The sequence below is a fragment of the Urocitellus parryii genome, chromosome 6 (genome assembly GCF_045843805.1).
Source record: "Urocitellus parryii isolate mUroPar1 chromosome 6, mUroPar1.hap1, whole genome shotgun sequence".
In the NCBI taxonomy this organism is placed as follows: Eukaryota; Metazoa; Chordata; class Mammalia; order Rodentia; family Sciuridae; genus Urocitellus; species Urocitellus parryii.
Window position 1 is genome coordinate 79411411 of NC_135536.1, and position 15762 is coordinate 79427172.

The 15762-nt window shown below is 34.3% G+C and overlaps 1 protein-coding gene across 2 annotated transcripts in view; it reads right to left on the reverse strand.

Moving 5' to 3' along the window:
* Window positions 1–845: 845 nt before the first annotated feature.
* The window catches only part of Ccnb1ip1 (cyclin B1 interacting protein 1), a 28513-nt gene continuing 13596 nt past the window's right edge, over window positions 846–15762 (reverse strand). For both annotated transcript variants that reach the window (XM_077800006.1, XM_026412027.2), the window contains exons 5-7: window positions 6676–7000; window positions 3805–4138; window positions 846–1653 (exon numbers count right to left, since the gene is read on the reverse strand). In XM_077800006.1, coding sequence (XP_077656132.1) covers window positions 1451–1653; window positions 3805–4138; window positions 6676–7000 — 862 coding nt within the window. In that variant the 3' untranslated portion in view covers window positions 846–1450. The remainder of the gene's footprint in view (window positions 1654–3804; window positions 4139–6675; window positions 7001–15762) is intronic.

Here is a 15762-nt window from a genome sequence, read left to right on the forward strand (position 1 = left end):
CAAGATATTCCTTCAGATACCATCTTAATTCTGGAGTAAAAAAAAAAATTGAAAAAAAATTATACTCTGTATGCCCAATGAAGAAAATATTACTTGCTTAGTATTCAATTATGTAAAGAAGAGTATTTATTTGCATTCCCTATAATGACTAAATCCAAAAAAGTTCAAATTATTTCAGTATGACTCTTATTATCTAAAGAAAAATGGTTATTTGGCATTAGTATAAGCTCAGTGTAATTCATCCTAAACCAGTAAAAAATCAATTTAAAGATAATGTAATTCAAACCCTCATTCTACAGATATAGAAACTAAAGCCTAAAAATGTTAACTTAATCTTGTACAACATATATGTGGAAAGAACCATCATTGAACCCCAATGTTCTGCCCCTTCAACAAGAATGCTTTGGAGACTTGCCTCTAACAGGACATAAAGTTACCAAGATTGTCCTTCTGGGCTCTGTTTTAAATAATTAAATACAATAATTAAACATCATTGAATTTCTTAACAGTAAACTGAAATGTTCATGATTTAATAAAGGGAAACAAGGAATAAATCTTAAAATTATTTTAATTAACATAATCTCTTACTACCAATAACATTAGTAATTTCTCTGCATCAGAAGTAGATTCTTTTTAATATTTGCTTTTAGTTATAGTTGGACATAACACCTTTATTTATTTATTTTTATGTGGTGCTGAACCCAGTGCCACAACCCCAGTCCCAGAAGTGCATTCTTAAAATAGTCAACAGGCTATTTAGTTAATAAAAAGCTTTATTTTTAAACAAATCCTAAAAAATCAACTTTATAAATTTATCAATTTTTAAATATAAGGAAGGACTGGAAATACATACATCAAATTATTCTTTCATTAACATTAACATACTTCTCTAAACAAGTTAATATGTGTACAAATACATAAATACATACAAATAAATACACACACCCAAATAACAAGCCACAGATCACCCACCATTATCCAAAACCAAAATATTCATTAAATATATTGACAAATACAGCAAAATATCAATGGACATAATTACATACATATATATGCATAAATACCGAGACCCAAAGTAACATGTAAACATATAACACTGGTGCTTATATACATATAATGCATAAACACACAGCTCAGTCAGAAAGTCAGAGTGATCTACAGAACATATAATAATGTTGTGGCCTTTTCACCATGAATGAAAACTCAACAGTATACAAAGAAATTGAGATTAATGAAATTTTCACGCTTTAAATATTAAAAACAAAGGAACACACACAAAAAATCAAGACATTAATGCCAATCCCCTACTGCCACTGAATTTTTTATAAGTTGAAATGTGAAGTGAACTTCAAAGACTTAACAGCACAGGGAAGTTGACAACTCTTACGTAGAATAAAGATTCTATGATAAATGAAATCACTGAATGCAAACAAACATTCTATAAAATAAGCTAAATTCTTTTTACTTTGAAGGCCCTGCTAGAGACTTGTTGTTGCTCTAATTCATGGCCTTGAGAGGCAAAACTAAAAAAGCTGTTGCTGGCTTCAGGTGCTGTAGGAGAACCCACAAAAAATGGTCTAAACTGAAAATCTCCATCTCCACCACCCTGATTTCGAACTGGTGTATTGTCCAAAGGAAACTTGGAGCTGTTACCTAGAAAAAAAATTAGGGCGATAATAAGCATCTATTTCCTCATAGATCCTTAGCAACAAAAAACCAAAATCCATTCAATAAATACTGTAACAAAACTCACCCAAGATGGATAAAATACAAACATAATACTAGATTTAAAAAAGGACCCTAATGTCCCCACCTCTCCCTCCCCATGACTAAAGTTATCTACAATACCTTCTGTGATGCAGTTTCCATTGATAGCCATAATTTCATTGCCAAAGTTATCTGACACAATGAAACATTTTTAGTAGTACTAGAATTCACAACATCATAATTGAATTAATTTGTTACCCATTTCAGAGGAATCATCAAAAATACATATATGCACATGATCCTTTGTGCCATGTTTTTCAATAATTTTTTTTCTTTCTATTTAGAACTGGGGATTGAACCCAGGGCTTCATACATACTAGTCAAGCACTCCACCACTGAGCTATATCCCCAGCCCTATTTTATTTTATGTTTTTTTATTTTGAGTCAGGGTCTCATTAAGTTGCCCAGGATGGCCTCAAACATGGAATATTCCTGCCTTGGTCTCCATCGTACCTGGGATTACAGGTGTGTGTCACCATACCAGAAGGAATTTAAAAATATATATATATTATTTTTTTTTGTAATACACACTCCAGAAATATACGACAACCATGAAATATTGCCATATACACATGACTCAATAACAATTAGCATAACTTTATGGAAAATCAGGTAATAGATGTGATCAAATGAACATTTAACTACTTCTGCTGGGCACTTCCTTAGATTTTTAGTTTTCTTAGACTATAAAAAGGAAAATGCTGACTGTATGTAAAAAGCTAAAAAAGAAAGAGGTAAAAAGGTAAGTACATACAATGAGAAGAACAGAAAGAACAGATAAATATGAAAGAAATCAAAATATATGTGGACAGTGACAGGAAAATAATACCTACAATATCCACTTACAGAAATACTTTGGTTGACTAAACTACAATATAAGTAAGTGAAAGTTAGGTACTTGTTAGGCAGGGTACCTAACAAAAAGTTGGTATCATCCTAGATTGTGAAGGCAGTATTACTATCTGGACAATCTTTATATCTCATTGTTTAGAGAGATATAAAGATGCATAACACAACGGCACATGAAACACTGGATAAACATTTGATGAGCAGATAAAAAGGTAAATTTAAAAAAGAACCAAACAACAGGCAATAATTTGAGAACTGTGCGGCCAGTATTGACATGTGAAAGAAACTAAAACAAGGTCTTCCTGGAGGATGCAAACAGTTAAGAGTATAGGCTATGTGATCTTGACCAAGTTAATTAACTTTCTGTTCCTTAGCTTTCTCCTTTCTCACTTACAAAACAGGGATAAAAAACAGTATTTATTTCACATAGGTTTGTAAATTATATGAATACATGTAAGACACTTAAAACGGTACTTAGCACTTAGTAAGAAATCAATAAGTGGCAGCTATTATTTATTACTGTAAGTAATTTTTAATTTACATTGTAATCTGCAAACTTATATCTTAAAATATATTAAAGGCATACTATGAACGTAAGCAAATATAATAGGTAAAAAAATGATGTGAGGTTGAGATACAGATGAAAGATTCATAACCTATCATGGCTCTAGACCCTTGGAGCCTTCACTCACAGCATGGAACTACACAGAGTACAGTGAGAAAAATCCTTGATTTGAAAAACAGATATTGGATAGTTTTCTTAGACTATGAAGAGGAAAATGCTGACTGTATGTAAAAAGCTAAAAAAGATAGAAAAAGTAAAAGGGTAAGTATGTACAATGAGAAGAACAGAAAGAACAGATAAATATGAAAGAAATCAAAATATATGTGGACAGTGACAGGCATATGCCTGTAATCCCAGCTACTTGGGAGGCTGAGGCAGAAGAACCACAAATTCAAGGCCAGCCTGGGCAATTTAGTAAAACCATCTCTCAAAATAAAATAGATGTAGCTCAGTGGTAGCAACTTAGAAACTTGCTTAGCATGTGAGGCCATAGGTTCAATCCCCAGTACAACAAATATATATATATATGTATATATGTATATATACATATACACACACACACACACACACACACACACACACACACACACATATATATATACATATAACGTGTCTTTTCTTACCTAATGGGAAGCTAAAAACACCAGACTGTGCTACCAAAGATGGTTCAAGAGTACTTTCTTGGTTAGCAATAGTAATATTCCGTAGTCTAAGGCTATCATAGAGACCTTGGAGCTTTTGATACTGACGATTGCGCTCCATAAGTTTCTCTGAGATGTCACTGAACTTTTTCTTGTATTCTTCTAGCACTTTCTTCATAGAGGTGACCTCCCCTTTCATAGAGGTCAATTCTACATCTTTGCTCTGTATTTGCTGAGTATATATTTTCTCCATCTGTTTCAGATGACCCTCAGCCTTGCTAAAATTATATTCTTGATAGAGACGTTCCTGATGTACCTGTCCCAAGAAAGAAAATATTTTTAAAGTAAGGAACACAAAGTTATATAATGTAAAACTTCATACAAGCACAAAAAGTAAACACAAGGATGTTATAACTTGAACATTTAGAACCATATTAACTGAGGAGCCAGGCATAATAGCTCATACTTGTAATCCCAGCAACTCAAGAGGCTGAGACAGGAGAATATCCAATTTGAGACCAGCCTGGACAATTTACTGAAACCTGAAGCAAAATAAAATATAAAAAGGATAAAGATATAGCTCAGTGATAGAGTGTTCCTGAGTTCAATGCCCCATAACAAAACAAAAAGAAATTAGGGATATAGGATGTAGCTCAGTGGTAAGAGTGTTTGCCTAGCACACACGAGGCTCTGGGTTTCATTCCCAGTATCACAAAGAAAAAGCAATTAGTTGAGCATGGTGATGCACACTTGTAATCCCAGCAGCTCTGGAGGGTAAGAGAGGAGGGATCTCAAGTTCAAAGCCAGCCTCAGCAACTTATCAAGGCCCTAAGCAATTGAGCAAAATCGTCTCAAAATAAAAAACAAAATAAGTAACTAGTTAAATTATGGAATCAACCCAGATGCCTGTAAATAAATGATGGATTAATAAATTGTGGAAAATATATACACACAATAGAGTACTATTCAGCCATGAAAAAGAATGAAATTTTGGCATTTGTCAATAAATGGATGGAAATGGAAAATATCATGCTTAAGCCAAACTCCAAAACTCAAAGTTCGTTTTCTCTCATATAGGGAAGCTGGAGTAAAATAAAGGAAAAGGGGAGGGAAGATAAAATAAAGAATCAATCAAACATAAATTAATAGACAAGTAAAAGAAAGTCTAATACAGTAGAGGAAGGGGAATGGAAGAGGAGAGGGGTGATGGGAAGGGAAAGAGAAGGATGATGAGCTGAAATCAATTTCCAGGTATGTATAAGTTTGTCAGGATGAACCCAGCTACTATGTATAATTATAAAGCTCTAATAATAATATCAATAAATAAATGTGTAAGATATAATAATATATTCAAGAGTATAATTAAAAGTTCTCCACAGGTAAGTCTCTAAGAAGGCAGCAAAGGCCAAAATCACAAACAGAAAGAGTTAAAGACATGAATTTGATGACAAGAATGCTTATCACAGCCTATTTTATAATTTGGAAACAAATTATACAATGCAATCATTAAAATTATGATTACATCAAATACAAAATATTTCAGGGTCTACGTAAAATATCAATAAAACAAATGATAAGTTTTATAGGGGCTGGAGTTGTAGCTCAGTGGTAGAGTGCTTGCCTAGCATGCCTGAGGCACTGGGTTTGATCCTCAGCACCACATAAAACAATACACAAACAAAATAAAGGTATTGTGTCCATCTATAATGTAAAAAAATAAAAATAAAAGATATTGTCTAAGTTATAAGAATACTAGAAAATAAATATTTTTAAAAAATAAATAGATAAATAAATAAATAAATAAATGTTATAGTATTTGAGTTAGAGAACTACAGAGTATTCTAACAAATCAGTCCGAGTAATTCAAACAACCAAACTGAAACGGGCAATATGTTAAAAAAAAATGAAAAAATTCAAGAAAATATGTTCATCTAAAAGTTATCCAAGAAATGCATATTTAAAGAGCATTGAGGTTCCATTTCACCTGTATCTAACTTGGGAGTAGAAGACGTGGAAAACTAAGCACTCACATACATTTCTTGGGAGCAAATGAATGGATATACCATACTGAAAGACAATTTTAAAACATAATTTTTAAAAATCTTCAAACCTGGGGATGTGGCTCTGTGGTAGAGTGTTTATATATAATATGTGCAAGGCCCTGGTTTGATCCCACACACTACAAATAAATAAATAAATAAAACCTTCAAAATATATACAGCCACTTTCAGAAATTTGATCCTAGCATATAATAATGGATATGAATTTGATAAGAATGCTCCCCACAGCATTTTATTAATAACTTGGAAACAAACCATAATAGAATACAATCTTCAGAATTATAATTATAGAATACTAAACTGAAAAATATTTAACAAAATATTCATAACAGACATAACATATTGTCCACCTTATTTATGTTTACTTTTTATATTTTTGTGGTACTAGGGATCAAACCCAGGACCTCACACATACTAGACAAGCACTCTACTGAGCAATATCCCTAGCCCTGTCAACTTTAATTGGCCATAAAATCAGTATGTGTGGTTTTACCCTATTTTTATATAGAAAAAAATGTATGTATAAAACATATACTTACGCACAAACAAAAACTATTAACAATGAAATCTCTGAGTAATGGAATTACGGGGTTTTTTATTTTTCTCCTTTAAGATTTTCAACAATAAGCATTATTTTTGAAAACTGAAAACTTATTATTAAAAAGAATGTTTTCTATACTTTCATTAAAAATAAAATAAAAAATAAATACAAAACAATGAAGAAAAACTTCAGAAACTCCCATATGTGCCTCAGATTATATACTCTCAAAGAACCACTAGTCTAAGTACTAACCTGATATGTCCAGAAAGCCAGTGCCCGGGAGCTAATGTCTAACACAATCTCTGGTCGAAGCCCTGCCAACACCATAGCTTTATATTCCTCTGAAGGACTGAGTTCCGTGCGGACAATATCCAGCTTTCCAGAAAGGGTACTGTTGCAGGCAGGGCAGATAGCTGGTGAACGACTAAATTCACCACTGCCATGCTGATCACAGAAGATATGAGAACAGGCAGTGACCCAGGCATAACCGGAGAGTTTGATGCGACACTTTCGATAATTACAAAGCAACATGTCTTCACACAAAGACATGTTAATGAGATCTCCAGATGTTGAAGTCCTGATAAATGAAAAGGTAAATAAGGCACAATGAAAATAAAATTGTTTAATTACTTAATAACAAGTAAAATATAAATACATTGTTCGACTTTGTTTTGATAAAATGTACATGTTGTTGGTTTTTATTTATTATAATCGATATGATATATTGACTTGAGTCTCCCAATAATACTGTGCTCCTTCTTTGTACAAAGGCCATGAAAAAAAATGTAAGGAAAAATTAAATGCACAAGTGATACTAAATCTTACTAAGATCAAAAATAATATGTATATGGAAAAAACTTTAGAAACATAGCCAAAGTACAAACAAGTAAAATTTACATCAGTGCTTTTTGTCATTCTTCAATAACTAAACCAAAATTCAAATTTATTATCTACTCATACTTTGGCAAAATATGTTAGTACCACATCCCACACTTCGCAAACATAAAAATCCAGGCACAATTTCAGATATTTTGCAGTGCAAAGTATTTGAAGCTACATTTTTAGGTTTTTTCATACATGCTGATTTCTTAATCAGATTCCTTACCTGTGTTACTTTGATTACAAACACTAACTGGAAAAGAAAAAAAAAAAAAAAAAAACACTAGCTACCTGTTTGCATAAAATAGAAACTAACCTAATTTATCCTAGTAATTGACCCTTATAAAGCCTGAAAATTTATATTAAAGCTGCTTTTGAGTTAAACAATCCATCTATTAATGAAAAAACTGTTCAATGCTATGCTTTGATTTAAAACATTTGTAAGAATAAATCATTTCTCTAGGTTAATTTACTTTTCAATAAAGTAAAATTCTCTCTGGAATTTGACTAACCCAAAAATGGACACCAATATTTTAAGCACACCAAAACAAATCCCATATTACATAAAATAACTCTGGCACATCAATTACACCTAGGAAAAGTGTACACACTATCAACTGACAATTCTGCAAAGAACGTTTCCTTGGTCAGAGACATTCCAACAGTCCATCCCAAATGTCCTCAATGAGGACAATGATGTCACTTAGCAGCCAATAAGGACTATTTTACCCTCCACCTGGGTAACCAACAAAGGGGAAGCAGAATATATGGGAAGTTTTGAAGCTGAGACCCTTTCCAGGCAAAGCCAGAGATGCAGCTAATTCCAAATTTTCCACAAGAAGGGGAGTAGAGAGCTATTACTATGGGCTTGTACAAGTTGAGGGCCAAATTTCTGAGAATTAAACCTATGGAAATTTCACTCTGGAATTTTCAGCCTCCTCTCTGCACTCGACAGAGAAAACAGTAATGATAATAAAAACAACAAAGAGAACACAAATAAAATATCTGACCTGAGAGGCAATGAAAAAGAGCGGGAAAAAAACACCACCTGTGAAGCTGCAGCTGAGGCGAGGATTCGCAGCGTGTCTCCGCTGTAGAGTGCGCATGCGCGTAGTCGCCCCGAGGCCTGCTGGGTGGCGGGCTTGGAGATGGGGCCGCTCAGGATCATGGGATCCACGGGCCCTACCTACCAGTCCAACGCCAGGGGGAGTGCGCAAGAGCTCAAGTCCAACCAACCCCATAGGTTTCCCACTTCCCAAGCAGGTGGCTGTCAACACTTGGTGCAACTCCTATTGAGGGGAAAGTGTCCTGAAGCTAAAGTGGGCGGGTAGAAGAGCCAGTTGGAGCCCCTGTCTCTGGTACAGGGAGGTGTTTGTCCTAGATAATGATGGGAGTTGCGGGCAAGCAGCACAAAGTATGTTTGTGGAATTCCCGAAAATTATTATGCCCATGCCCGTAATTGGAGCACTATCACTTTTATGCGGAAGATTCAGCCATTTTATTTTTGTTGTCCTTCAAATATAAATTTTCCCAGCTGTTACACACTCTCTCACACACACACACACACACACACGTATGTATCTATATGTGTGTGTGTATGTGTGTGCATATATAGACTTTTTTTAAAGAAATCATAATTTTTTCCTTGAGTCTACATTACAATCATTTATATAGTGCTTAAAATTAAGTGATAGGACTGGCAGTGTCATGAATTTTGAGGTAATCTTATATGCACTCCTGGAACTGCTGGTATCTGTTTTTACTTTAATGTCTCACTTGTCAATTTTCTTGGCTCTTTTATAACAATGTAATTTTCTGCTTAATCTACATGAGCCAGTTACAATTGAGATTTAAAATTAGACTGGAGGCTGAGACAAGAGGATCCCAAGTTCAAAGCCAGCCTCAGCAAAAGCAAGGCTGCTTAGCAACTCAGTGAGACTCTGTCTCTAAATAAAATACAAAATACAGCTGTGGATGTGGCTCAGTGGCCCAGTGCTCCTGAGTTCAATCCCCATTAGCCAAAAAATAAAAATAAAATTGGATTGAAGAGAAGGGCTAGAAGGGTGCTCAAGATGAAAACTCTAATGCTGTCTTTTGTAGCCACCTTTTCAGATTACATGACCTAATTATGAATTAATAACAGATATAGTGAACCACACAATGGACACAAAACTCTGCAAACCCCTTTCTGACTTGCAAATCCATAATACTGAACCTCTCCTTCAAACAAAAACCTGTCATAAGTAAGCAACTTTCTGCTAGGAATTTAATGTTACTGGCACAAATTGGAGTCAGAGAAAATTGGAGGTTCATGTGTAAACCATGTATTCCTTAATTTTTTTTGCAAATTAAGCAGTTTGTGCTTTTTTAAGTTTTAACTATACCAAATGCAGAATGATTAAAGTACAAAAATGATATATGATTTCATTTGAAGTTCAAAAAGACAAAGCATTGAGATTTCAACCAGTCACTAACTTTGTGATCCTAAACAAGTTACCTTCATAATATAATCTCTTCCTGCATATGTATCCCAATTAATACATACTTTGTGTTAATTCATTTTAATAGTCACATACTACAAATATACCAATTTATATATTCTTCTAATGGACATTCATTCCAGGTTACAATTAAAACCAGCACTACACTGAACCTTCTGAACATTTCTCCTTGAGTACACATGCCAAAAAATTTTATAGAATACAATACCCAGGGACTAGGTTAACATATAAGCATCTTTGAATAAATCAGATGTTACCAAATCACTGTCCATAGCAATAATATAGATTTCACTGCCACCAGCAAAATATATAAGAACCCACTGCTCCAGAATCAGCAACATACAGAATTGTCAGGATTCTTTCTTGTTTTGTTTTGTCTTTTCATGTTTGTCCATCTGATAACAGGAAAATAGTAATTAAATGTTGTTTTAATGAGCGAGTCTCTGATTACTTATGAGGTTGAACATATTTTCATGTAAGTGACTACATAAAGATCCTCATCTGTAAATTTCATGTTCATATTCTTTGATAATTTTTAAAATATTTTTAATATCTTTATTTTATTTATTTTATGTGGTGCTGAGGATCAAACCCAGTGCCTCACATGTGTAAGGCAAGCACTCTGCCACTGAGCCACAACGCCAACCCAATATTTTTGATTTATATGAAGACAGTTATGTGGCATGCAAATATGTTTGAATTTTAGTGTACATAAATTTATCAACTTTTCCTTTTATGTTTGTCTTATTCTATACTTTCAGTAGTTGTCTTGTTTTTCATATGCAAATCTTTAATTCATCCTTCCTACCATAAATATTCAATGTTTTCAATAGTTTTAAGGTTTTACTTTTCATATATACATCTTTAATACATACTTTCTAACATAGGAAGTCTGAATAACAGTAAGAGTTGTAAAAGGAAAAGTGGCCACAACATTCAAGAAAACAAACATTCCAACCTTGGTCTTTGATAGAAATGGTAGCTTAGTTAAATTTCAAGGTTATTTTTAACATGCAAGTGATACAATACACAACAAAATATTGGAAATGATGTATTTCATCTGCTTTTAGAATGAGATTTCACAGTTAATACTGACTACACAAAACAAAACCAACTCAGAATAAAGCAGGAGATGTATTCTAGTGGTAGAACATGTTTAGCATGCAAAAGTTCTGGGTCCAATCCCCAGTGCATTTGTGCTCGCAAGCACGAACTACTCATAATAAAATTATAGATAAGAAAAAATTTGTGTGAGACTCTATTTACCAAAGCAATCTAGAGATACTACTAAGAAGGAAAAAAACAATAGGTTTCAAGTGGTAGCTGTGCTCAACTTGATCAGAGAAGTAAATGATTATTTTGATACTTTTTTTATAGCCAAAACCTTAGAATTTCAACAGAAAAGTTTGAACACCTTGAAAACATGTTTCTTGGTGGGTTTTTGTTTGTTTGTTTGTTTTGTTTTTGGTGGGGGGAGTTGTTTTGTTTGGGTTTGGTTCTTTGCTTGTTGGTTGGTTTTTGCTTTTGAGACAGGGTCTCACTATGTTGTTGACTCTGGCCTTGAACTCCTGGGCTCAAATGATCCTCCTGCCTTGACCTCCCAAAGTAACTAGGAAGTAGCACCACCACATCCAGCTTTTTCTTTTATTTCTCTCTTTACCGATTTAAGTCAATTGTTTTCTGTTTTTATATAAACTAGTGAGTGTTCATGAGTGGTATATTATTCATGAAGTAATTTCAAGAACATTGAGTTCTAAGCTCTTACAGCACAATTTGTGCTTACACATCATTTACATAATTTAATTGCCTGTTACTTTTCACCTTTCAAAAAATGTTATTTTGGAAATTAATTGATGTGAAAATAAACTTAGGATCCCCTACGGAAGCCAGAGGGAGGCAGCATTCTGTGTTGCTCCATGACCTGGGATTCAAATAGTGACAATACTGCTTCTCTGTTAGCGATATTCCTGCTCCCGTGCAGGAATCATTGTACTGGTCCAGAGCTCCAGGTCTCCGTGTCAGAGTAGGTCTCCAACTACTCGTCCACTCAGGACTACCAGGTACCCCAGCGAGATCATCCGTAGCAGCAGCACCCCTGAAGAACTTTCGGCCACCCACCTGAGCAGAAATCACAGACGCCACTCCCATGCAGGACACTGGCAGCAAGAATAGGAACTCCAGTTGTCGCCCCTGGGTGGACCCCCATCTACTAACATAAGGCTACCGAGTCGCCACCATCTTGGGATTCTGCAATAGCAGAGTGCAGTTCTCGGGTACCTATACCCGAGAACCTTACCCAAGCTCTGAAGTCAGCCAACAGCCTCACACTGCAGCCACAGAGCTCATGTCTGAACTCACATCCCAACGCCATCACATAGCTGCCCCCACCCGATCACACACCCCATTGTTGAAAGCAGGCACCTCCATCTTGGGCCACCTTCATCAGTGGGGACAACTCCCAGTTTGGAATTCCAGCTGGCCAGGTACCCAGTTTCTAACTCCCCCCTCTCCCCAGCAGCCAAAAACCCCCGCACAGTGACACCCTGGTTACCTTTACCATCCTGAAATCAAAGATACCAGCTAACAACAGATGACCCTACCTATTAGAAGCAGAAAACATACTGATCTCCAACCAAAACAATATCTGTTTCTTCCTTCAAGATTTTTTTTCCCTTTCCTTCTGTATTCTCCTGACCTCACATCACCAACATATGTAAAATCAAGTACTTTGCATCAATTAGGATTTTGAGAACTGGGATGTCTGAATACTCTATTACAGTTGTATTATACATTTTTTTCTTTTTTCCCACCAATTTCTACTATTTTAACATTTTTTAATTTTTCTTAATATGTATGTATGTTTGTTTTATGTACTCTACTATCTTCCCACTTACGTGTCTACCCAAAATTAGACACGTAAGTGGGAAATTACTTCCTCTCCCTTCTGCTGCTACTAATCTTCTTCTTTAGATTTCTCTTTCACACTTCCTAAGATAATAACTCACCTCCTACCTCCTCAGCATATCATTCTACTCCTCACCCAAATTCTTTGTCCACCATCAGAAACTGTAAACCCTTTTACAAACCTACTGAATATAATGTAGATAATAGTTAAATTCACCATTTCTGTACATTGTGACCAAACTGTAAACATCTTAATAGCAAATATTTATTTTTAGGTATATATTATTTATATTGGGAACTGTTAACATTGTCCCTCACCTCAAAGGAGGTATTGGATCCCTATAGGAGCACTATAAGCCTATATGGTAAAAATGGTAATGCCTCAGATCCACAGTGCTAGAAGGGAAGACACACAAGCAATATGAAAAGACAAGTGAAGAAAGTACCCCCAAACAAATCAAGATACCACATTAGAATCCATGGCCAGCACAACAGAAGAAATGAAGAGGAGTTCAGGATGTACATAATTAAAATGTTCTGCAAATTAAAGGATGACATAAGAGAGCAAATACAGGCAGCAAAAGATCATTTTGACAAAAAGCTACATAAACAAATACAGGAAGCAAAAGATTACTTCAATAGGGAGATAGAGGTTCTTAAAAATATATATAGAAATCCTTGAAATGAAAGAAACAATAAACCAAATTAAAAGTTCAATTGAAAGCATCACCAAAAGATGAGACCACTTAGAAGATAGGACCTCAGACAATGAAAACAAAATATATAATCTTGAAAAGAATGTAGACCACGCAGTAAAAATGGTAAGAAACCATGAGTAGAACATTAAAGAAATATGGGATAGTATGAAAAGACCAAATTTAAGAGTTATTAGGATAGAGGAAGGCACAGAGTTCCAAACAAATAGAATGAGCAATCTATTCAATGAAATAATATCAGAAAATTTTCCAAACATGAAGAATGAATTGGAAAACCAAATTCAGGAGGCTTACATGATGCCAAATGTACAAAATCACAACAGACCCACACCAAGGCACATTATAATGAAATGCCCAACATGCAGAATAAGGAGAGAATATTAAAAGCCACGAAAGAAAGTAATCAGATTACATACAGGGGAAAAGCAATTAGATATGTGCAGATTTTTCAACCCAGACCCAGAAAGCTAGAAGATCCTGGAAGAACATATATCAAGCTCTGAAAGAAAATGGATGACAACCAAGAATCTTATATCCAGCAAAATTAAGCTTTAGATTTAATGCTGAAATAAAAACCTTCCATAATAGACAAAAATTAAAAGAATTTACAACTAGAAAGCCTACACTACAGAACATCCTTGGCAAAATATTCCATGAAGAGGAATTGAAAAACAACAATGAAAATCAGCAAAGGGAGGTATTACACTAAAGGAAAAACTAATCAAAGGAGAAACCGAGTCAAGTTAAATACCAAAAATAAACAAAAATGGCTGGGATTACAAATCATGTCTCCAATAATAACCTTGAATGTTAATGGCCTAAACTTACTAATCAAAAGACATAAACTGGCAGATTGGATCAAAAAAAAAAAAAAACCAACAATATGCTGTCTCCAAAAGACTCATAAGAAAAGACATCCACAGACTAAGGTAAAATGTTGGGAAAAATCACACCACTCACATGGACTGCAGAAGCAAGTAGGGGTTTCCATCCTCATATCAAATAAAGTAGACTTCAAGCCAAAGTTAATCAAAAGAGATAAAGAAGGATATTTCATACTGCTTAGGGGAACTATTCATTAACAAGACATAACAATAATAAATTTATATGCCCCAAACAATAGAGCATCTACATTCACCAAACTCTTCTGAAGTTCAAGTGTCAAATAGACCATAACACAATAATTCTGGGAGATTTTAACACACCTCATTCACCACGGGATAGATCGTCCAAACAAAAGCTAAACAAAGAAATTTAGAACTCATTAATACAATCATAACTTAGCCTTAACTGACATATACAGAATATTTCATCCTTCAATGAACAAATTCACTTTCTTCTCAGCAGCACATGGATCCTTCTCTAAAATGGACTATATATTATTCCACAAAGCAACTTTTAGCAAATACAAAAAAGTAGAGATACTACCCTGCATTCTATCAGATCATAATGTAATGAAATTAGAAATCATGTAAAATAAAAAAATAAAAGCTTCATCAACACCTGGAGACTAACTAATATGCTACTAAATGAACAATGGGTTGCAAAAGACATCAAGGAGGAGATTTAAAATTTCTTAGAGGTAAATAAGAACACAGATACAACATATAGAAATCTCTAGGACACTATGAAGGCCTTACTAAGAGGAAAGTTCATGCCATGGAGTTCATTCCTCAAAAGAAGAAAGTCAACAAATAAAATCCCTAGAAAAAGAACAAATCAACACCAAAAACAGTAGAATACAGGAAATAATTAAAATCGAAGCTTGAAATCAATGAAACTGAAACAAAAGAAACAGTTAAAAAAAATTGACAAAACAAAAGTTGGTTCTTTGAAAAAATAAAATTGACAGACACTTAGCAATGCTATCGAAGAGAAAGAGAAAACTCATATTACTAACATATGTGATGACAAAGGAAATATCACAACAGACACTACAGAATATAATCAGAAATTATTTGAAAACTTATACTCCAATAAAATAGAAAATATCAAAGGCATTGACAAATTTCTGGAGTCATATGATTTGCCCAAATTGAATCAGGATGATATACACAATTTAAACAGGTCAATTTCAAGTGATGAAATAGAAGATACCATCAGAAGCCTACCAACCAAGAAAAGCCCAGGATCAGATGGATACACAGCTAAGTTCTATAAGACCTTTAAAGAAGAATTAATACCAATACTCTTCAATTTATTTCAGGAAACAGAAAAAGAGGGAACACTCCTAAACTCATTCTATGAGGCCAATATCACCCTGATTCCAAAACCAGCAAAAACACGTCAAAGAAAGAAACCTTCAGACCAATGTCTCTAATGAACATAGATCAAAAATT